The 23,343-nt window shown below is 54.8% G+C and overlaps 2 protein-coding genes across 2 annotated transcripts; one reads left to right on the top strand and one right to left on the bottom strand.

Annotated features, from left to right (window-relative positions):
• Window positions 1-3,663: 3,663 nt before the first annotated feature.
• WBP1 (WW domain binding protein 1) lies at window positions 3,664-10,428 on the top strand. Its single transcript, XM_083458989.1, has 4 exons — window positions 3,664-3,812; window positions 5,948-6,050; window positions 6,857-7,018; window positions 9,023-10,428. The coding sequence occupies exons 1-4, from the start codon at window positions 3,738-3,740 to the stop codon at window positions 9,667-9,669; spliced, it is 987 nt and encodes a 328-aa protein (XP_083315115.1). The 5' UTR covers window positions 3,664-3,737; the 3' UTR covers window positions 9,670-10,428.
• A 2,827-nt stretch (window positions 10,429-13,255) lies between these two features.
• MOGS (mannosyl-oligosaccharide glucosidase) lies at window positions 13,256-22,126 on the bottom strand. The gene is made up of 4 exons (XM_083458724.1): window positions 21,531-22,126; window positions 20,130-20,350; window positions 16,538-16,734; window positions 13,256-15,137 (listed from the first exon to the last, which is right to left on the bottom strand). Exons 1-4 carry the CDS (start codon window positions 21,916-21,918, stop codon window positions 13,415-13,417), a joined length of 2,529 nt encoding a protein of 842 aa, XP_083314850.1. The 5' UTR covers window positions 21,919-22,126; the 3' UTR covers window positions 13,256-13,414.
• Between the last annotated feature and the right edge of the window lie 1,217 nt (window positions 22,127-23,343).

Genomic DNA, 23,343 nt, shown 5'->3' with positions numbered 1-23,343 from the left:
GGGGGTTGGGGGAGACACTGGTGTGGTTTTCACAAACCATTTTATAAAGGACTGCTGCAGGGATGCCATGTCTCTTGCTTCCCCTTCCCATGTTAGGTCAGGTAACTAAGTGCACAGTCTATTTAGAGCCAAGCACGGAGGTCCAGGCAGCAAATCTGGGAAGCAGTGAAATCTGTGTCTCTCAGGAATCTGGTTGGCTACTGTGAGAAGAAAATAGTGTTCTCAACAAGCCCTTGGCCTGATCCAGCTGCAAGGTTCTTATATTCCAACGGACTGTGTATACATTTAATCATCATCATAATAATAAATAATAATAGCAGCAGTGGGGCAAAATGGAAAGAGGTGTGTTAGAAGGCAACCAAATTTCAAACTACCTGTCTTGGGATGTGCTCACCTGTATCTTTCTAGCACAACAACTAACACACATTACAGACCTACACAACTGATGGCAGAGACACCCACCTTGAGTGTGCAGTTCACACAGTGTCCCTCAATGACCCCACTCCAAAATTTGCTTAGATTTTAAGCACTACTGTGAGAGTCTGAAGTAGATAATACTTTAAAATGCACTCCTTAAACCACAATAAACTAACCAGTCTGCCTGGCAGCATGAACTAATAACCACATGTCACGTGAATTGGGTAATAGCACATTTTAATAGAAATTGTTAATAGGTTTAATTTTGTGTTTGCAAAATAAATGATTCTGTCCTTCAGTTTTCAAGACACACTGCTCTTTATTGTTGTCTATCCTTAACATATACTTCAAGGCTTCAAAGCACGCACATTTCAGTAATCCTTGTGATAGCCCTTGTAAGGCAGACCAGTATTACAGTGATTGTTAATACTGATGTTACTGTTTTTGCATTGTATTTTCCGCTGTGTAATGACCAAGCTATGCTTCAAAAGGTGGCCCATCCAAAATGTTCTTGATAATTAAATACCCAAGGCCATGTTTACACTTCCGTGGCACGGTGACCCATGCTCTTTGCCAAGAAAAGCTGAATTTGAAAGTGCTTTGGCAGTCACAGGAATTACACAGAATGATGTCACCCCGAGTGGCGCTTGAAGGCCGAACGGCTTAAACCATCGCTGTAACAAAATGAGCCCACTGCTTTAGTTTCTTGGATTGCTGACAGTTTGTCATCGCTGTCTAAGTTGGCAGGGCAATTTCTGCAGATATGCTTTGTAGATCCACAAGGAAAACGCTTCCAAACCGCACAGGCTGCCTCCTTGCCAGCTGTATTCCTGCTGAGACGCTTTCTGACCTGCCTGAGGTGTTGCATCCCTAGTGAGGACAAGGAGGTCCCAGGTAGGAGGCAGAGAATTTAAAATGATGCAGACTTCCTGTATCATCAACGTCAATGATTTCCTTTGACATGACTGGCAGCCTCTGCAAAGGAGCCAACATGCTCTGCCCTCTTTCGGGGCAGTTCTGTGGAGATGCCACGCTGCTGCGATGGAGCCCCAGGCGGTTTTGGGCACAGCTCAGCCCCCCTCCCACTACCCTGGCGGTGCTCAGACCCAGTGCCAAATTTACATATAAGCTAAACAAGCTATAGCTTAGGGCCCCACTCTCTTGGGGGGCCCCAAAAATTATTAATTGTATTTCACTATTAATATATGTAATTGTATTACAGCTCAACAATTACTTTGATAAAATACATATTTTGTGATGTGCAAATGGCTTTAGATCCCTATGAGGTTCATAAATTACCATATGGCATCTATTCAACACAAATAACAGCGACAATTTGTTTTTGACGAAGGACAGCTGGACATATAAAGGGCCCCATTACCTTCAGAAGCTGAGGGCCTCATCAAACCTCAATCCGGCCCTGCTCAGACCCCCGACATGGGCTGGCAGAAGGAAACCAGGCAGAGGGCCTTCTCAGTGGTGACGCCTGCCCTGTGGAACACCCTCCCACCAGATGTCAAAGAAATAAACTCTGACTTTTTCTAGAAGACATCTGAAAGCAGTTTTTAATGTTTAATGCTGTATTGTGTTTTTAATATTCGGTGGGAAGCTGCCCAGAGTGGCTGGGGAAACACAGCCAGGTGGGCGGGGTAGGAATAATAAATTATGATGATGAGACAGGGAGAAATACTTTTGTCTCTCCGCCTTCCCCATGTATCATTTTATACAGTTCTGTCATGTCACCACTTGCCTTTTCTCCCAGGGAGCTTTTAATATTTGATGAATTATTGTATTTTAATATTTTGCTGGAAGCCGCCCAGAGTGGCTGGGGAAACCCAGCTAGATTCTCGGCTAGGAGCCTCGTACCTATGGGACTGCCTCTCCCGGTCTGCCCCACAGAGGACCTTAAGGTCCATAAATAGCAACACCCTAGAGGTCCGGGGCCCCAAGGAAGTCAGATGAGCCTCAACCAGAGCCAGGGCCTTTTCAACACTGGACCCGGCCTGGTGGAACACTCTGTCTCATGAGACCAGGGCCCTGCAGGATCTGATTTCTTTCTGCAGGGCCTGTAAGACAGAGTTGTTCTGCCTGGCCTTTGGCTTGGAATCGGATTGATTCCCTCCCCCTCTTTCCTTTTTCCTTTCTCCTCCTGCGATGAGGCTGCATTTTAATGTTTTAATGTTGTATTTTAATCTGGTTTTTAAGTTGTATTCACTCAACTTGTTTTTATTATTGCTTTTTAATTAATATTAATAATAATAATATTAATAATTATCTTCATCAGGATAGGGCTGCGCCGGACCCTCAGGCGTGGTCCGCTCCTTATCCAGGGAGGAGCCTCGGAGCGGCTGCCTGACAGACTTCCCCGGGTTCCCTTCCTCCTTGGAGGCCCGGAAGGCCCAGTTCCCCCTTCAGCCTCCACAGGAAGCTCCACCACAGCCGAGCCCCCTTCCCCGGAAGCCGCTTCCCGGCTCCCTGGCAGCCCCTCCGCCCGCCCGCCTGCCCCCTACCCCTCCCGGCTCCGGCTCCCTCTCAGCCCCCCGCCTCAAGCGCAACTCCCCGCGACCATTCCTTCTACTCGAGGGAGGCTCCACTTCCGGCTCCAGGCCCAGCGCACCTAGGACCTCTCGCGCGACGAGAACACAACTTCCTCTCTCTCCCACTCCCTCTGCGCAGGCGCAGAAACGCTCCTTTCGGAGCTTCACGCGCTCCCCCGAGGAGGCGAGAGTCGCCGCTTGCCATTGGCCGGCTCCCTCAACACGCGCCTCCCCCTCCGCATCGCATTGGCCGAGAGCGCCCCGGGGGAGGGCCCGGCGAGGGGGTTGTTTCCGCAAAGCTCCGCCGCCCCTTGGACGGCCCTGCTGTCCATCGGCTCTTCGGCCGGCCCCTCGCGCTGCTTTTGGCCAGCGTCGCTGCCAGTTACGAAGGGGGTCTCCGCTCGTTGGCTGGAGGCCCCTTCCGTCGCCGCGGAGGGCGGGCCCCTGGCCTCTTTGTCTGCTGTTGTTATGGGAGAAGGCGGCCGCCGATTGGTCCCCGCCGGACGGAGGCGCGGGCGCCGGTTGGCCGCCCGCCCCTCGGCAGGCGCGGATTGGAGGGCCGGGCGCGGCGGGGCGGGAGCCGCGGCCCCGAGTGATGGCGGCGGCGGGGCCGGCGGCCTGGGCTGAGGCGGCGGAGCCGGAGCCCCGGGCGGCCTGGGCGGCGGAGGCGGCAATGAGGGCCGGAGGCGCCGCGGGGCAGCGGGCGGAGGCCGGGCCCCAGGAGGCCTGGGCGGCGTCTGGGCGCCCGCGAAGCCTGTAGGCGGCTGAGGCGGCGGCGGCGTCATGGAGCGGAGGAGGCCTCCGCCCGGGAGGGAAGCCCAGGCCGGCTGGGCCGCCTTGCTCGGCCGGGAGCGGCAGGTAGGGGGCCGCGGGGGGTAGACTGCCTCTGGCCCGGGAGGCTCCGCCGGGAGGGATCCAGAGCTGCCAAGCGTCCCTTCTTTGGCGGGACAATCCCCATCCCAGCGCCCCGTCCCTCCTTGATGACGTCCCTTAATAAGCTCCTGGAGGGAACGGGGCCCTTTCCACGTCCAGCTGCCCTTTGTCCACAACAAACTGTCGCTGTTTTTGTGTTGAAGAGATGCTCTCTGGCAAGTGATGGACCTCAGAGGGATCGCAAGCCATTTGCACGCAACAAAATATGTATTTTATCAAAGTCATTGCTGATCCCTTATTTTGGCTGCTGGTCCCTTATTTTCAAATCTGGAAGTTGACAGCTATGGTGGGATCTGTAGGCAGGGCACAAGGGACATTGGGCAAAGCAGCCTCTTCCCAGGGGCGGCCAAAGAGGTCCTCATATTCCTCATCATCTTCACTCCCCCCCCCCCTAATTTCCATAACAATCATCTTCATCCTTTTATTTGTAGGCTGCCTTTCCATAGTTTAAGCAGTGCTGGAGGCGGCTCACCACATGACAAGATTTATACCAACCTAACAAAAGTCATAAGCAATAAATAGGGCACATCAAAAGGGGCGCAACCAAATGGAAAACCAATTTCCGCATCAATCATACAATCTAAAACTAAAATTACAGTATTAATATCAATCGCAATTTAAAATGACATCCATTAAAAAAAAAAGGGAATCCGGGAGCAGCGCCCTCCTCAGATTTCCAGAAGTGGGATGCAGAAGCCTGGCTCCTCCAGCTGTGGGGTGCAGAGCAGAGGCATCGTGGCTCTTGTATTCGTGGACAGACCTCTCCTCCTTCCGGAATTTGCCTAGCCTCCATTTGAAGCCAGGTCAATGGCTGTTGCTGCCTCCTGTGGCAGCGAGTTCCATAGACAATATGTGGTGCATGAAGGAGGACCAAATCTACAGATATAGGGCAGCATGCAATTTTGGGGGAGCAGCAACAGCTTCATAGGATGTCAATTGGAGTTCCATTATCAATATTATTATTTCATTAATTAAATGTCTATGCCACCCATCATCCGAAGATCACAGGGCTGTTTACAATATAAAAGCACAAAAATACAGACCATAGTAACAAACAAAAACCAATACCCCCCCCCCACGCTTTAAAAGACCATACTTTGTTTAGTTAGCCCAAGGCCTGAGAGAGGAGGAATGTTTTCGACTGGGGCCTAAAGATAGGTAACGAAGGCGCCAGGCAGGCTTCCCCAGGGAGAGCATTCCACAAGCGGGGAGCCACCGCAGAAAAGGCCTGTTCTTGTGTTGCCCCTCTCTAGATCTCTCATGGAGGAGGCACACAAAGAAGGACCTCAGATGACATTTGCAGGGTCCAGGTCACTTCAGGTGGGGAGAGGCAGACCATGGGGTTTGGTGGTGCTGAGCCATTTAAGGCGTTACAGGTTAAAACCAGCCCAGAAACTTACTGGCATAAAGGTTCTCGTGTTAACTGCAATTAATCCAGAATGCGGCAGCCAGACTGGGGACTGGGAGCAGCTGCTGAGACCACATAGCACCGCTCCTGAAAGACCTGCATTGGCTCCCAGTACGTTTCCGGGCACAATTCAAAGTGTTGGTGCTGACCTTTAAAGCCCTAAACGGCCCAGTAGACCTGAAGGAGCATCTCCACCCCCATCATTCTGCCCAGACACTGAGGTCCAGCGCCAAGGGCCTTCTGGCGGTTCCCTCCCTGCAAGAAGCTTACAGGGAAGCAGGCAAAGGGCCTTCTCGATGGTGGCGCCTGCCCGGTGGAACGCCCTCCCATCAGATGTCAAAGAAATAAGCAACTATCTGACTTTTAAAAGACACCTGAAAGCAGTTTTTAATGCTTAATGCTGTATTGTGTTTTTAATATTTGGTTGGAAGCTGCCCAGAGTGGCTGGGGAAACCTGCCAGATGGGCGGAGTAGAAATAATAAATTATGATGATGATGAGACAGGGAGAGATACTTTTCTCTCTCCGCCTTCCCCATGCATCATTTTCTACTGTTCTGTCATGTCACCTCTTGCCTCTTCTGCCCTTGGGCGTTTTCGGTGCCCTTTTCCTGAACCTTTCCCAGCTTTGTCCCCTCCTTCTCTCTGGTCCAGGCACGTGAGTTCTGCCCTGGGGTGAACGACCAGCCGTACGTGTGCGAGACGGGTCACTGCTGCGGGGAGACCGGCTGCTGCATCTACTACTACGAGCTCTGGTGTGAGTAGCAGGGAAGGAGGAAGAGGCCTCTGTCTCACAGCAGCGTGGGAAGCTGCCTTGCTTTGAGTCTGATCCATTGACCCATCTAGCTCAGGAAATCCAACACTGATTGGCAGCAACGCCCCAGATTTCAGGCTGGGAGGCTGTCCCAGTCTGACATTGAGGATTCAGCATGGGGTCCTCTTGCTTGGAAAACCAGGTGCTCAGCCACTGAACTCTGGTTTTCCTCAAAGAAAATTCTAGTTCTCATGATTCCATATAAAAGGCTGTATTTAACAGAAATCTTGGAAAGTGCCTTATGCCAAGTGAGACCTGTTGCGCAGCTCAGTATTGCTTGTGTGTTATTTCTTTAGCGCCTCTGCCTTGACGTCCCTGTCGGCCTCCCCAAGGTTCTCTTCAGGCAAACAAGCTCCCCAAGGGGCCCACATACCATCCGAACAAGGCAGCCTCTTCCCCCACAGGCTGACTGTCTTTCTTTTAAATAAACAGACACACAGGAAAGGAGCCAGGGAGGAAACAAGAATCAAAACTCAGCACATCAACAGCTTTCTATGCTGTCTACGCTGACTGGCAGCTGTGGCTCGTAACCTTAAAATAAAGCCGGATTCTAGTCCCCATGATTCTGAACAGGCTGTATTGAACAGCTGCCTTCTCCTGAGAGAGCGAGCCTTGGTCCATCTAGCTCAGAATTGTCTACACACTGGCAGGCAGCAGCTGTCTCTCCCCAAACGACCTAGGAGAGGAGGGCCAGAGCGGCCTGTTTCCTCCACAGCTGACCTTCCTCCTTTTTGCCCCTTCCCTGGCAGGGTTCTGGCTCCTGTGGACTGTCCTGATCCTCTTCAGCTGCTGCTGCGCCTACAGGCACCGCCGGGCCAAACTGCGCCTCCAGCAGCAGCAGCGGCAGCGGGAGATCAACCTCATTGCCTACCACGGTGCCTGCAACTACCCCCCGTCCATGATGGATCTCAGTGAGTGCCTTTTCTCTTGGGCTCTGCCTCGCCCGGCCCCTGCGGGGGCAGCGGGTGAGGCAGTGCCACGGGGCTGGGAGGGAGGGGAGCAAAAAGTGAGGGCAGCAGGGGCCATTGGCACCTTGAGCCAATATCCCCAGAGATCTCAGGTCCTGCAGCCAGAGCCTGTTTCTCAAACGAGACTCTGGGACCGGCTGGCAGGCCTCTGGGCCACCCCTTTGCCTGCTGATTCAAGGTCGTTGGGAGACAGAGGAGTTCAGGGGAAGGAAGGCCCCCTCTCTGAGGAAAAAGGGGTTTAAGGAGCAATAATAAATATTAAGAGTGATAAATAGGGAATAGACAGGAATGGGATAAGAGAGGAAGGTTGTTACAGGAGCAAAAGAACAAATACAGAATCAAAGGACAAAGGGCGAAAGAAACTAACAGGGATTTGTGAGGGGCAGAGGTGCAAGTTGAATGCAGAAGGAGAAGTGGAGAATAAATTACAGAAAATACTTTGTGAGGCATGTGGGGTAGGAAAGGAAAAATATACAAGAAGATGGCTTCTCCACTTGGATCAACACATTGTGGAGGCTTTCATTAAAACTCCAGAGAAAATGCCCTTAGCTTGAGGAAATGTGAACTGTAGACTTCCTTGCTACAAGGAAAACACATGGCAAAGAATTCTGCCATCTCCAAAGATGGATTAGGTATTAATAGAAAGGAGGGTCAGGAATTGGCCACTGATGGTGCCAAATGCTGCCTCACCTGCCACCATTTTGGAACCGGTTCTGGCCTTTCCCCGTCCTGTTGTGGCCTCAGACATTTCAAGCCAGCAGCTACGGCTTGTAAACTAGGGGACTGGAAGAGATTGGGTCAACTAGGCCAGAACATCTAGTTCTGGGTGTTTTTTGCTTAAATCATATCCAGCCGATGCTGTTTTAAGGAGAAGCGTTGAGGGAGGAAACCTCCAGAGCCAGCAGTTGAGCCTCATGTCAGTGCCCCTCCGTTGATGTGAAGGCGGCAACTTTTTTGTCAGTTTCAGAACTTGGCACACGCCCCTTAGACTGCAGAACTTTTACTGAACTACAACTCCCGCCATCCCTGACTATTGACCATGCTGGCTGGGGCTGATGGGGGTTGGAGGCCAGCAACATTCAGCGGCCTACAGGCCAGCGATCCCTAATCTACGCTCGCTGGCAGGGCCTCTCCAGGTCTTCTACAACCCAGCCCAGAAGCTGTGGCACGCAGAGCAGTTTGCTTTGCCACTTAATAATAATTTATTATTTGTATCCCGCCCATCTGGCTGGGTTTCCCCAGCCACTCTGGGCGACTCCCAACAGATTGAAAACAGAATAAAACACTGAACATTAAAAACTTCCCTAAACAGGGCTGCCTTCAGATGTCTTCTAAATGTCAGGTAGTTGTTTATCTCTTTGACATCTGATGGGAGGGCGTTCCACAGGGCGGGCACCACTACCAAGGAGGCCCTCTGCCTGGTTCCCTGTAGCTTTGCTTCTCACAGTGAGGGAACCGCCAGAAGGCCCTCGGAGTTGGACCAAGGCCATTTAGGGCTTTAAAGGCCAATACCAACACTTTGAATTATGCTCAGAAACGTACTGGTCTTTCAAGACCGGTGTTATGTGGTGTTGGTGGCTGGCCCCAGTCGCCAGTCTGGCTGCCGCATTCTGGATTAGTTGTAGTTTCCGGGTCACCTTCAAAGGGAGCCCCACGTAGAGCACATTGCAGTAGTCCAAGCGGGAGATAACCAGAGCATGCACCACTCTGGCCAGACAGTCTGTGGGCAGGGAGGGTCTCAGTCTGCTTACCAGATGGAGCTGGTAGACAGCTGCCCTGGACACAGAGCTGACCTGCGCCTCCATGGGCACCTGTGAGTCCAAAATGACTCCCAGGCTGCTTCACCCCTTCCTGCTGATCCAGCTCTCAGAAGTCCGTCTGCTTCTGCGGTCCTGGGTGGCACTGAGCCGGTCTCCCTGCCCTCCTCCCCGCCTTCTCCTTCTGCAGGGATGCTGGCTTCCTTCAAGCTGCCTGCCTACGAAGAGGTGGCCCATCGCCCGACCACCCCGCCACCCCCCTACAGTGCCATCCTGGGAGGCTCGGCCAGCCGCCTGGGCTCCAGCACGCTGACTCTGACGGGCAGCTCGGAGAACTATACCAGCTGCTCTTGTGAGTCCAGCTGCCTGACGTCGCCCAGCAGCACCTCTCTGTCGGCCACGGAGGCCAGCACCCCCAGCGAGGGCGAGGCGGATGCTGAAGGGGCCGGCGGGGGCAGCAGCAGCCCGGGGGGCAGCTGGGAGCTGGCGGGCAAGCTGGCGCCCTGTCCCGCGCCCCCCAAGCACGCCCTCTTCTCCTCCAGCGTGGAGCTCTTCGAAGGCGACTCCCGGCGAGTCTCGGACAGCGATGAAGGGCCTGACGACGAGGGCGAGCACTTCCGCCACCGCCGGCTGACGGGCGACTCGGGGATCGAGGTGGGGCGCGGGCAGGACGAGGAAGAGGCCGCTGGCGAGGACAGCGAGGAGGAGGCAGCCCACCTGCTGGCCAAAGGGGTCCCCTGCTCTCCCCCGGGCAGCGAGGCCCAGAGCCTGTGTGCAGGGCAGGCGGAAGGCGACCCCGAAGAACTGGCCGCCTCCTCGCCTACGTTGCCTGTCTGAAGGGCGCCTGCCCTGCTTGGCTGACTTCCCCTCCCTGCTTTACGGGGACGGCCCCTTCCTGACCCCCGGGACTCCGCTGCCGCCCTCTGGCGCCAGGCAGCAGGAGGCGGGCAGGAAGGGCTTCTGCGCCCTGCAGTTCACTGTGGAGAATTACCGCCTTAGCACCAACACTGCCCTCTGCCCATAGCCAGATCTCACGCTCTGTTTCTTGTTTCCCTGCCTAGGCAGTCCATAGTGCGCCCCTCAAGCTCTCTTCCAGCTTTGTGACCAAAGGTCTGCTCCCCCTCTTGCCCTCTGGGCTGGGTGCTTCCGTAGGAGCCTTCTGTGGACTTGTACCGTGCCCTGTCTCTTGGGGGGTGGGGGGGCCTGGACTACCTGCCGGACCCCGACTACCGTAGCAGTTGTGTGTGTGTGTGTGTGCGTGTGTGTGTCTCCCGCTGCGCTCCGTAACCTTTGGTGACAAGGTGCAGCTCTTCCTCTGGGTGGGGGCTGCCTCCTTCCTTCCCTCCCCCTGGGGGTTTGCACTGGGTTTGGGGTTTGCTGGTTGCATGGATGAAACGGTTCTTGCCGACCCCTGCTCCTTGCTCCAACCAGGCTGGGCTGGGAGTGGGGAGCTGGCCTTCCCTGGGCAGGCTGATCGAAGCAGCTTCTTGGGTCCTTACCATACCAGTGCCTGGCAGCCTTGGGAGTGGAGGCGCTTCTCCCCGTGTGCTGGGGGGGGGGCAGCAGTGCGTGCTTATTATTAAAGAGATGTGGACACCCCTGGCTCAGAGGCTCTTGTTTGGAGTGTGTGTTGCAGGGCTGTCGGTGTGGCAGCTCTCTTTGGTGGAAACCTGCGTGCTGCGGCAGCTCCATCTTGTAAGTTCAGCCCCCTTTTAGAGTTACAAGTGGGGGCTGGGATAAGCAATCCCCCCCCTCTCTCCATAGGTCAGGCGATGCGTAACTGGGGCAGGGAAGGGGGTCTTGGCTCATTGTCCCATCCTCCTGTCTCAGCAAAGGTGCCCTGTAACCTGAACCCAGTAGCTTTTTCTTCTTTTAGTCTCTGATGAAGGCACACATTCTTTCTGAATTTACCTCCCTGGCATTTGATAAACTATTTGGGGTTTTGTTCTTAGAAGGAGTGCTGTAGTGGCTCCCGTTTTTTAACTGCCATCATCCTATTTGGAAGAGAGCAGCCAGCACAAATGCCACAGGGTCTGCCCCCCCTTTTTGTCTAATCTAAACACAGCCCCCTTAAGATTTGCAGCATTCCTGTGTCCTGACTTCTCCACCTGTCTGAGCTTCAGTGCCCAGGACTGGACCTGTCACTCCCAGCTGAGATCTGAGCATGTCTTGGAAGCAAACTTAACTGCTTGCTCTTTAGAGCTGTAGCACTGTACGTGATTTCTCCCCCTGAAGCGCACATGCTTAGCTTATACCTCCATTTCTTCAGCAAGAATCACACTAGCGTGCTCAAAACATCAGACAGGCCTCTGGCAGCAACTCCTTAAGGCTGGATAGCTCAGCTGGCTAGAGCATGGTTCTGCTAACGCCAAGGTTGCAGGTTCGATCTTCGTACGGGGCAGCTGCATAGTCCTGCTTTGCAGGGGGTGCACTAGATGAGCCTCAGGGTCTCTTCCAACTCTCATGCTTCTATGAAGTAGTTTTCTTCTGTCTGTTGCCCTCCATGTTTTGCTGGCCCTCAGCTCCCATCATCCCAAACTTTTAAATCATTCATTTGTGTAGCCTGTCTTTCAGCTAAGGAATTCACAGAGAGTGTGACTGAGAATCTACAAGTTGTTACTCTTGCAAAACTCCTTTTGAGCTAGAGCTGATTTTTTATTTTAAAAATCCAAATCTTGTGTGTTTGGGGGCAGAGTCTGCAGCTGGACTTCAGCCCTGGGCTTGAGGGTTGCAAAAAAATAAAATAAATAGTGAGAGCAGTACAAGTGTGCAAATGACTCATTCCGGAAAGCAATGGGACTCCTTAGCATGATTTCTTGCCCAGCGAGGAAGTCATGCAATATCCAGGCTGCATAGTGAAGCAAGTGAGCCAGTCTCTATAAGGAGGCAAATGTGGCTAGAGAATGGTGGGGTGCATTTATGCATTGCTCCCTAACTATGGCAGGGGCCACTCATTGGGTGGGGGGTTACGCTGGAGACGGGGCAAACTTTCGCGATACCAGTTTGTCCACAAATCCATGTGGCCAAACAGGGAGGCCCACCTCACATGGCAGACTGTGGACTCGAAACCCAGAGGTCCAAGAGCTGAAGAATCTGCCTGAACACCAAGTCCACACTTGCAGCGGGGCCACACTTGTCTCCTGTGAGGGGGGGGGGGACTCTGGGAATCTGGCCGGGACGGGGAATGGTTGGCTGTAGCACCCTGTGCCAAAACAGTTTCCTTGCAAGTGGCAACCCAGATTTCCAGGCAACTGCTCCCGGAGGGCAGCACTAAGGAGACGAGGAGGACAGCTGAATTGCTGCCCCAGCCCATCTGGACCAGCCTCCTGTTCTTGCAGTGGCCAGCCGGGGGAACCAGCAAGCAGCAAGCGCCCTCTCCCCTCCAGCTGTCGCTGCCGAAGGGCCTGCAACCCAGGAAAGGTGACGGCATGATGAAGCCGCTAAGTATTTTGGGTGCCTGGAGATGGCCTGGCGAGAGATGCCGTGGTCCAGGGGCAGAGCAGCCTCCCTGGGGGCAGGACGTTCAAGCTCTGGGCAGATCCACGGGGAAAACTATTAGCAGGTGATTGGGGGCAGGGAGGGGTTTCTGCCTCTGGAGTTTTCCGTATCTCCCAGCAACCAGTCAGGCAGATCCTTTGGGGCTCAGCTCACTCTGTCCTCTGGGGTTGGGATTTGAAGGCTGGGCTGGGGGGTTCCCTCCCTCCTGTGGGCAGATGGTGCCATTTTGCCCACCTAAGTATTGGCACTGGGATGGAATTCAGGCGAGGGTGATGGCCCGTGTGGCTACATTTACAGGCATGCATATATCTCTTATGTTTGCCTGGCTGCAACAGCTCAGTTGCTTAGAGTCTGGTGCTGATAACGCCAAGGTTGCAGGTTGCCCCAGTTGGGACAGCTGCGTATTCCTGTGTTGCAGAGGGGTTGGGCTAGATGATACTCAAGGTCCCTTCTACAACTCTTATTATTCTTTGAGTGTGGAGAAACATGCTGTGGCCCTGAAGCAGCTGATCCCAGTTCATACCAGCTTATAGCACCATAAACCCATTAATCCCCAAGGCTTCAAAAAGGTGTTAACTGGCAGCACATTTGTAGCTGCACTCCCCAAACCGTAAGCAGCAGGGGGGCAGTCAAAACCCTTCCTCCCAGCAGCTAAAAACATGTAAAGGCTTTGAGGGTTTTTCAAAACAATAAAGTGGCATATAACTTTTGCAAAATAACAATAAAATCCCAAGTACAGATTCACCAGCAGCCCCAGGGAGCCGCTCTGAGCGCAAAAACCCCTTTCATGTTGCCTTCGCTTCTGACCCCAAGACCATCTCCCCGCCCCGAACTCCAGAGGCGGCAGCGCATGGGAATGCCCAAGCAGCCCGAAGAGGCTTCTTCCCCCAGCCCAGCTCCTTTCCCGCAAGAGGCCACCGGCACGTCCAGCTTCACAGCTTTATTTCGCTAGAAAATTAGAAGTCGGATCCTGGAGGGAGAGCAGTGGAGGGCAGCTGCCCAGGAGTCAAAACACCTGAGGGGGAGGAGGCAGGCACCGCACCCGCCAAGAGCATGGCAGAGGCAGCCTGGCACTTTCGGGAGCTCAGTACTCCTCGGCCATCATGAGCACCACCAGGGCCGACCAGCCCGTGAAGGGGTAGCACCCTTGGCCCTTGCCCGTGCCGTCGTGATACTGCTCCCACACGTAGCCGCTCTCCAGGTACTGCCGGTAGACGTTGCCCACGACGTTGGCGCGCAGCTCCCGGTACAGGGCGGCCGCCTGCTCCCGGAAGGGCCCTTCCAGCCGGCCGTAGTGCTGCAGAGCCCGCACGGCCAGGAAGTTGATGTTGACCCACACCGGGCCCCTCCAGTAGGGGGGGTCGTGCTCCGTGTTGTGCTTGAGGTAGAAGGGGCTGGAGCGCGACAGCGAGCGCAGCCCAAAGGGCGTCCACAGCTTCCTCTCGCTGCGCAGGTCGGTCAGCAGGCTGCCCAGGCGCGGCGAGTCGGGGCGCAGCAGCTGCAGCAGCAGCGGGAAGAGGCTCACGTAGCCAAAAGCGCCCCCCACAAACTGCAGCCGGGGCGGCTTGCGCACCACCCGCAGCAGGCGTGGCATGGGCAGGGGCTGCCCCGGAGGAGGGGGGCGCAGCTTCTCACGCTCCAGGGACGCCGCCTGCGTGTGGTTGCCGTAGTCGGCAAAGGTGCCCAGCGCCTCGGCCCAGTGGTGCTGGTCCAGCAGCTGCCCATCCGACAGCGCCTCCGCCATGCGCCGGTACTCCTCGGCCGGCTCCCCCAGCCGCGTGGCCACCTCCGCCATGACGCCCGAGGCCACGGCCATCCAGCAGCGCAGGTCCAGGTGGCGCTCGTCCTCCGAGGGGTGCGAGGCCCTCGGGTAGTCGTCCAGGCCGGAGGTCAGCGTCTTGGGGTTCAGGAACGCCTGGGTGTCCTGGTCGCGCCCGCGCCAGCGGAAGGTGAAGGGCAGAGGCCCGGCCTGCGTGCTGTTGTACCAGTCATACCAGCTCTGCAGTCGCGGGTAGAGGCGCCGCAGGTAGTCTGTCTCCAGAGCTTCCTGCGCCAGCAGCTGCCGCAGCACCAGGAAAAGCGTCGGGGGGTTTCCGGCACTGCTGTGCTGCACGACAAACTCCGCGGGCACCTTGGCGCGGGCCTCGGCGTCCAGGATCTGCTCCCGCGGGATCCAGCCTTCGGCGTTCATGAGGTCCAGCCAGTGCGCCAGCACATCTCGGCTGAGCGCCGCATCCCAGCGGGCCAACAGCAGCTGGTGGAAGCCCTCGTCCCACAGGAAGCCCCGCGGGAAGAAGGAGCGCGAGGGCACGGCCGTGAAGAGCGGCGCCTCCGGGTAGGGCTGGGGGAGCTCGGCGTGGGGCGACTGCACCAGCGAGCACCCGTGGAAGTAGCCCATGCCGCCCAGCATGTTGCTGAGGGCAGCCCGCGCAAAGCTCTGCTCCGGCGGGGAGAAGCCCTTGCGCGCCAGGCCAAAGGCCTCCTCGAAGCGCCGCTCAAAGGCCGCCGTGTGCCGCCCCAGCTCCTGCGACAGAGCCTCACCCGCCAGACGCCCGGCACGGTTGCCCGCGCTGCCCGACTCAAAGAGCACCTCCAGGCGGCAGGGCAGGGACACCGTCACCTGGTGCACCAGCAGCTGGCTGTGAGGGGGCGCCCGCTCCCCAGCCGGGGAGTGAGAGGCATCCACCCCAAAGTAGCGGCGCTTGGGGGCTCCTGGGGGGGCGAAGGTGAAGCGGGGGGTCAGGCTGGCTTTCACCACGTCGCTCAGGCGGTCCAGCCCCTCGGCCTTCGCCTGCAGGTGGTTGTAACTGGAGAGGGAGAAAGGGAGCGAGAATCAGCGCCAAGGACTACGGCTCTTCCTCCACGGCCAGAGGCAGGTATCTATCTATCCATCCATCCATCATCTGTCTATCTATCTATCTATCTATCTATCTATCTATCTATCTATCTATCTATCCTTTATCTATCATCTATCTATCTATCTATCTATCTATCTATCTATCCATCCATCCTTTATCTATCTATCATCTATCTATCTATCTATCTATCTATCTATCTATCTATCTATCATCTATCTATCTATCATCTATCTATCTATCCATCCATCCATCATCTATCTATCTGTCTGTCTGTCTGTCTGTCTATGTATGTTTCTTTCTATCTATCTAGCTATCTATCCATCATCTATATATCTATCATCTATCTATCATCCATCTATCGACCATCATCTATCTATTTATCTATCTATCCATTCATCATTATCTATCTAGCTATCTATCTATCTATCTATCCATCCATCATCTATCTATCTATCTATCTATCTGTCTATCTATCATTTATCTATCATCTATCTATTTCATTTATATGGTGCCCCTTCACCTGCAGATCTCAGGGCGGTTCACAAGATAAAAATAAAGGATAGTAGCACAAAATATATACCGTATTTTTCTGTCTATAAGACACCCCCATGTGTAAGACGCCCCTATTTTTGGGGACTCCAGTTTAAGAAAATGGGGAGCGATGGCCCCGCGTATAAGACGCCCCCTGTTTTTTTACATTATTTTTTAGGGGAAAAACCTAGTCTTATACACGGAAAAATGCGGTAATTAAAGCAAAAGCGAAACTAAACATAACCCTCCTTCCCACAAACAGAGCTAAAAGGCTGTAGAATATGATTCATATTTTAATATTAATTTTAGAACTGCATTGATCATAATTTGGTACCGTAATGACTGAACAGTATGCAAGTTAAATTGGCCATCTGGAATGTATACAATACCCGTACCCAATGTCCTGTGAACTGCCCTGAGATCTTTTGCTGACGGGTGATATATAAATCAGATAATCAATCAAGATGTATAGTGAAGTCCCCAGGTGAGCCTCCCTGGGGACAGCATCCCACAAATGGGGAGCCACCGCAGGAAAGGCCCCGCTCTCGTGTTGCCACCCTTGGGACCTCTTGTCCAGAGCAATGCTTCTGAATTCCAGCTGCCGGAAACCGCAGGAGGGCAGAGTTGATTCTGTGCCCAGATCCTGCCTGTGTGTTTCCTGTAATGGGTATCTGGCTGCCCACTCTGAGAGCAGGATGCTGGGCCATGGGCCTGATCCATCCGCCTCGGCTTGTGTTCTTACTTAAGGGAGACACAATCACATCCCCACCCCACCCCCCCAGGACTGGAAATTGTGGCACTTCTGCCCTGCAGGGTACCTGGCGTAGAGAGGGGTTGTGCCAGCCTCGTTGGTGGGCTGCTGGAAGGTGATGGTGAAGTGGCCCAGCTCCTCTGTGGTGCCCGTCAGGGATGCCAAGCGGCCGGTCTTCTGCTCCACCACAGGCTGCAGAGACCCCTGCCCGTCCGTCGCCACGTAGAAGAGCAGGGAGATGAAGGGGGCCGGGGGCCCAGTTCTCTGAGGAGAGGAAAGCACCGTCAGGAAGACTCCTCTCCCTGCCTTGGGGCTTAGAGCCCTCGTATTTATGGACCACCTCTCCTGGTCTGCCCTGCAGAGGACCTTGAGGTCCATGAGTAACCATAGTTTAGAGGTCCCGGGCCCTAAGGAAGTCAGACTATCCTCCACCAGGGCCTTCCCAGTGATGGCTCCGACCTGGTGGAATGTTCTGTCCCAGGAGACCAGGGCCCTACACTGGCTCCCAGGACATTTCCGAGCACAATTCAAAGTGTTGATGCTGACCTTGAAAGCCCTAAACGGCCCAGTATCCCTGAAGGAGGGTCTCCACCCCCATCGTCCAGCCCGGACACCTGGGTCCATCTCCCAAGGGCCTTCTGGCAGTTCCCTCCCTGCGAGAAGCGAGGTGACAGGGAACCAGGCAGAGGGCCTTCTCGGTGGTGGCGCCCGCCCTGTGGAACGCCCTCCCATCAGATGTCAAAGAGATAAACAACTATATGACATTTAAAAGACATCTGAAGGCAGCCCTGTTTAGGGAAGCTTTTAATGTTTAATAGGTTATTGTATTTTAGAGTTTTGTTGGAAGCCGCCCAGAGTGGTTGGGGAAGCCCAGCTGGATGGGTGGGGTATAAATAAATTATTATTATTATTATTATTATTATTATTATTACTATTACTACTGCTACTTCAGGATTTAACTTCCTTCCGCAGGACCTGTAAGACAGAGCTATTCCGCCTGGCCTTTAATTTGAATTCAGCCTGATCTTTTATTTCCCTTCTCTTCCCTCCCCTTCCCCTTTTATGAAGATCACCCGCTCTGAGACCCCACAGCTAATTCTCCCCTGGGCTCCTCGCTGGCCCAAGTAGGACCAATTCAGCCAGCTAGCCCTGGTGACTATCTAATGCTTATTAGATGGATTTCCCCTAAATTGATTCCTGAACTTTGAATGTTATTGTTATTCGTGTTTTTATGCTGTATTTTATGCTGTTTTTACAATTAAGTGTTTTAAATTGGTTGTTAGCCCCCCTGAGCCCGGTTTTTATTATTTATTATTGAGTGGGAGGGTGAGCTCTGTCGTGGATTCACTGCCGGGGGGCTGGACTAGGGGACCTTGGCATCCCTTCCAAGTCTACCATTCTAGGATTCTGTCTGCCTGGGCGCCTAGAGAGCCCCGCTCTGGGTGAGACTTGTGGGTCGAAGCCTCGGGAACCTGATCTAAGACAGGCAGTGGCGTAGCGTGGGGGGTGCAGGGGGGGCGGCCGCACCGGGCGCAACATCTGGGGGTTAGGGTTAGGGGGCGCAAATCCACGGGTTAGGGGGCGCAAATTACTTGCCTTGCCCCGGGTGCTGACAACCCACGCTACGCCACTGGAGACAGGCCTTTGCATCCTGGCTGAGCATCTTAACTGTACTTAATCCAATCTTCATAACATTGTTAGGTGACTTCCTCTAATTCCTCTGGCTGAGTTTCAGTATATACCATATTTTTCGCTCTATAAGACACACCAGACCACAAGACGCACCTAGTTTTTGGAGGAGGAAAACAAGAAAAAAAATATTCTGAATCTCAGAAGCCAGAACAGCAAGAGAGATCGCTACGCAGTGAAAGCAGCAATCCCTCTTGCTGTTCTGGCTTCTGGGATAGCTGCACAGCCTGCATTCGCTCCATAAGACACACACACATTTCCCCTTTTAGGAGGGAAAAGGTGAGTCTTATAGAGCAAAAAATACGGTATCTGTGTAACAGTTTTTCAAAACCAAATTCCTCCTAAAATTAACTTAATTACTTAACATTGTTCTTTCTTTTCATTACACTTTAAACATTTTATTCTCTAACATCACATATTTAAATCCTAAGCCTATCTGATGTTCGCAAATTTTTCCAATTAAGTTATCTTAACATTTTTAAGTAAATAGTCTTTGAATTTCATCCATTCCTCCTGGTACTCCTCCTCCTTCTGGTGGCGGACTCTTCCAGTCAGGTCGGCTAGCTCCAAAAAGTCCATCATCTTCATAGCCCCATGCATTCTAAACTTGGGAGAAACTTGGCTCCCTTCCGCCCCTCGGACAGAGTTTGGGGCCTCGGCCGCTGTCTCGAGGTCACGGGATAAGATAAGAGGCAAAAGGAGAGCGATGCGGTGTGTTATCTTCATGTCCTCAAGGGCTGTGCGTGTTTTGGAACGAACAAGGCAAGGAAACCAGAGGCTTCGTTGTGCTTAAAATTAAGTTACGCTGCGTAGGCCCCCCCCCGAGGTCTGCCGTCAAGCGGGTGCCAGGGCCTGCCGCCTGAAGGCCTGCGAAGGAGCCAGCAGCCCATGCCACGGAGCAGAGGGCTAGCAGGGGCTATGAGATACAATGGCTGCATTCTGCTTCCATGGTCGGAGGCAGCAAAGCTCACCTCTTCGGCTCAGATCCTGCTTGCCACTGGCCTGATCCTGCAGGCTCTTCTTAGGTGCAAGCACGCCTGGGCCTGGTAACAGCTCGGCAGGAGCCCCCCTGCACCCCCCTCCAGCTCCACAAAGGACCATGGGTGCATACCTACAGGACCGTCTCTCCTGGTCTGCCCCGCGGAGGACTTTAAGGTCCACAAATGATAACACTTTGGAGGTCCCACTTCGCAAGGTGGCTAGATTGGTCTCAACTAGGGCCAGGGCCTTTTCAGTACTGGCCCCTACTTGGTGGGATGCTCTGTCCCAAGAGACCAGGGCCCTGCAGGACTTGACATCTTTCCGCAGGGCCTGCAAGACAGAGCTGTTCCGCCTGGCCTTTGGTTTGGACTCAGTCTGACCCTTGTGTTTCCCTCCCCTTATGCTTTTGATCTATGGGCTACTTTTAAAATGAGGCTGCATTTTAAATTGCATTTTAACCTGTATTTTTTTAGGCACATGGGTGGCGCTGTGGGTCAAACAACAGAGCCTAGGACTTGGCGATCAAAAGGTTGCCGGTTCGAATCCCCGCGAAGGGGTGAGCTCCCATTGCTTGGTCCCTGCTCCTGCCAACCTAGCAGTTCGAAAGCATGTCAAAATGCAAGTAGATAAATAGGTATTGCTCTGGCGGGAAGGTAAACGGCGTTTCCGTGCGCTGCTCTGGTTCGCCAGAAGCGGCTTAGTCCTGCTGGCCACATGAACCGGAAGCTGGACGCTGGCCAATAAGGTGAGATGAGTGCCGCAACCCCAGAGTCGGTCACAACTGGACCTAATGGTCAGGGGTCCCTTTACCTTTTTAACCTGTATTTTAAATTGGGGTTTTTTCCCTTATTATGTTTTTATTGTACTTTTACTGGTGTTAGCTGCCCTGAGCCCGGCTCTGGCTGGGGTATAAATAAAATTTATTATTATATTATTATTATTATTCCTTAAGAGATGCCCGTCTCTCCCGCTGGCTCTTCCCCCCTCACCTCAGGCCGCACCGTGACCCTCCAGCTCCAGTCTCCCCCGTGCTGACCCCCAGGTCGCTTCACAAACTCCGTCTGCAGGCTGATGCCCACGTCCTGGATCTCCTGGACCCCAAAATTGACGCCGTCGTGGAGCAGCCAGCCGTAGCGCGGGAGGCCGTCGCTTTGCTCGCAGGTGTGGCGCAGCCGGACGTCCCCCTCCAGCTGGTGCATCCACATGAGGCCTGCAGGAAGAGCCGCAGAATGGCAGTCGGAAGGGCCCTCCGGAGTCATCTAGTCCAATCCCCCGCCATGCGGAGAGCGAGGGCAAGAGCCGCTCTGCCAGGGACAGCAAAGGCACAGACCCCGTTGCCTCCTCGTCTCTTGGCCACGCTCCACGAGTACAGAGGCCGGGACGGCAGCCTCGCAAGCCCAATCGGTGCCTGACTTAAAGGAACTATTGGAAACTCAAGGAGAGGATCAGAGCCCCAGCCCCAAACTTGAAGCATGGGAAGTCCCAATAAAAATTCATAATTTGGCAGAATATTTGGACTATATGATATCTGTTTGTATAATTTGGAATATTTAATGTGATTTGATTAGATCGTTAAAATGGAAATTTTAATTTAAAAATATTTTAAAAATAAATCAATCTGTGCCTGACTTGCAGAACTCACTGGCTCCCTTCTTTCCTCTTGGAGCACGGATGACGCCCAGATTTTGGGAGAGGACTGAGCAATCGTAGAGCTGGGAGGAACCCTTACACGAAGATCAGAAGGATTGGGCCACAGATTCCAAAACCATAGCTGTCAATTTTTCCCTTTTCTTGCGAGGAATCCTATTCGGAATAAGGGAATTTCCCTTAAAAAAAGGGAAACGTTGACAGCTATGTCCAAAGCAGCTGCCAAGGAACAGCTGTTGGGACAAAGAACCTCCCCGGTCCTAGCAGCCTGTGACACGTGCCAGCTCCTCACGAGTCGCATCATGCCAGCGCTCTCTCCTTTGCTGGGTGAGTGGGGGGCAATGGGGGCAGTATCTTTCCAGCAGCAGCTACCTGGGGTCTGTTTTGCGCTGGAAGTGGGTCCCAGGCTGAAAGCGTGACACCTGTCCAAATCGGACTTTATCCCAACGCTGCTCTCCTGAGACAAATGGGTGCCAACAGGAGCTTCCTGAAGGCTCCAGACTCTGTGCCACCTGCCACGTAGACCTGGGCCAGGGGTGCCAGTGGCGCCAGGTGCATGGGCAAGGCCCTGCCCCAGCCTGCCCTCTTGCCTAGCTGTCAACTTTCCCCTTTTCTTGCGAGGAATCCTATTCGGAATCAGGGGTTGACAGCGATGCCCCCTGGCACCCCAAGCGCCGAGTTGGACGGGGCCCCCGGGGGTCATCCCGCCCGACCCTGCGCGGCGCTTCTTCTGCCCCTCTCACCTGCGACGGGCGAGCGGGGGCTGCGCGCCTTCATGCCGAAGTAGACCTGCGGCCGGTAGGAGCCCCAGAAGCGGGCGGGCTGGGCCTCGGGGCCGCTGCTGTTGGCGTCGAGGATGCGCGGCGCCGGGTGCAGGGAGAGGACGCGGGCCGCCCGCCAGCGCCGCGCCCCGACGCCGTAGCCCACGGCCGCCAAGCCCAGCGCCAGCGAGCCCAGCGCCAGCGCAGCCACCAGCCGGGAGCCGGCGCCCCCCGCCGGCCCCGGAGCCCCGACGGTGCCCCCGCCGCGCCCCTTCCTCGCCCCCATCGCCGCCCCCGACGCCCTCGGGGCTCCCTTCTCCGCCGGGCGCCGCCCCGCCTCGGGTCCCGGTCGCCGCCGCTCGCGGGCCATCCTCCGCCGCACCTGCAGCCCCGACGGGGCGGGAGAGGGGAGAGAGGCGCTGGGTTGGGTCGGTCGGGCAGGAGGTCGGGGGCCGATCGGGGACTCCTCCGGCCCCCGACGGGCGGGATCCTGCCCGGGATCCCCCTCCCCAAGAGCGCCGTCGGGGGGCAGCCGCGCCGCCTCGCTCACCCTTCCGGATCGACTCCACGCGGCTCCCCGACGCGGGCAGAACTACCTTTCCCGGCAGGCCCCGCGGCGCCCCGACCCCGCTGCACTCTGGGAGATGTAGTCCCTGCCCCTTCTCCGCCTTCCACCACGCCTGGCACCCCGGAAGTGCTCGGGGTCCCGCCCCCCCCCCCGTCGGGGCTGGCAAAGGGTGCGTGGCGCCCGGCGAGAGGTTGGCATCCCGCGCATGCGCTTCCGCGGCAGGGAGGGCGCGTCTGCAATGGGGCGCCGCCTCCACCCAGCGCCGGATGGACGCATAAGCGCAACAAGCTCTAGTTTAGGGCCCCCCCAAAAAAATCAAAGGAAAAACCACTGGATGCACATTTCCAAAATATATGATAAAAAAACAGTTAAAATAAAACCTACATACAGTTAGAGCTTAACAATTTCACTATTAATATAATAATATTGTATTTCACTATGAACGTACTTCTTCATTGTATTTCAGTTCAACAAGGACTTTGATAAAATACATATTTTGCTTATGTGCAAATACCTATGAGGTCCATCAATGACCATTGAGCATCTGTTCAACCCATAAATCAGGGACCCTGGACCAGAGCAGGCCAGGCCCTCCTGTCTTCCTCTGCCTCCCGCAGTTTGGTCAGACTCAGGCTGGGAGCTTGGAGGACACACCCTGGGGTCAGCTGGACACTAACCACTGCACCACACTGTCCCTGGGGGGCAAGAGGAGGCTGGCCTGGAAGGCTCCCTCCTCGGACCTGATCCGGCTGCAGCAGGACACCAAGGGCCCGTCACATGGGGAGGGCCCCTCAAATACTGCCCCCCAAGAGACAGGGGTCCCTCAAATACTCCCCCCCCCCCCCGGTCAGAAGTGGGACCTGGAAAAGGCTGAGAGCCACCACAGGGGTTTCAAGGCTGGCAAAATGGGTCCCTCAGCCCTGGTCCTGGTGAGCCCCCAGAAATGTGTGGGGCAGCCCCTCCATGCCTCCCAAAGTCCACAGGCATCATTAAAAAGCCAGGGTTGCCTAGTGGGTAGTGTCAATCTGAGAGAGAGCAGGGTTCAAATCCCAGCCAGGCTGTATTATTATATTTATTGCATTTATATCTCACCTTTTCCCCCAAGTGGCAAACAGTTCTCCCCATTTTTTGGTCCCACGGACCCTGTGAGGCAGGCCGGGCTGAGAGTGAGCGACGGGCGCAAGGGTTTCACGGGGAGCTTTGTGGCTGCTGGGCATTTGAACCCGT

The sequence above is a fragment of the Podarcis liolepis genome (assembly GCF_965112155.1).
Source record: "Podarcis liolepis genome assembly, chromosome: 9".
NCBI classification, from domain to species: Eukaryota; Metazoa; Chordata; class Lepidosauria; order Squamata; family Lacertidae; genus Podarcis; species Podarcis liolepis.
Note: the sequence above shows the minus strand (reverse complement) of the source record. Positions and strands in the feature narration are given on the sequence as shown.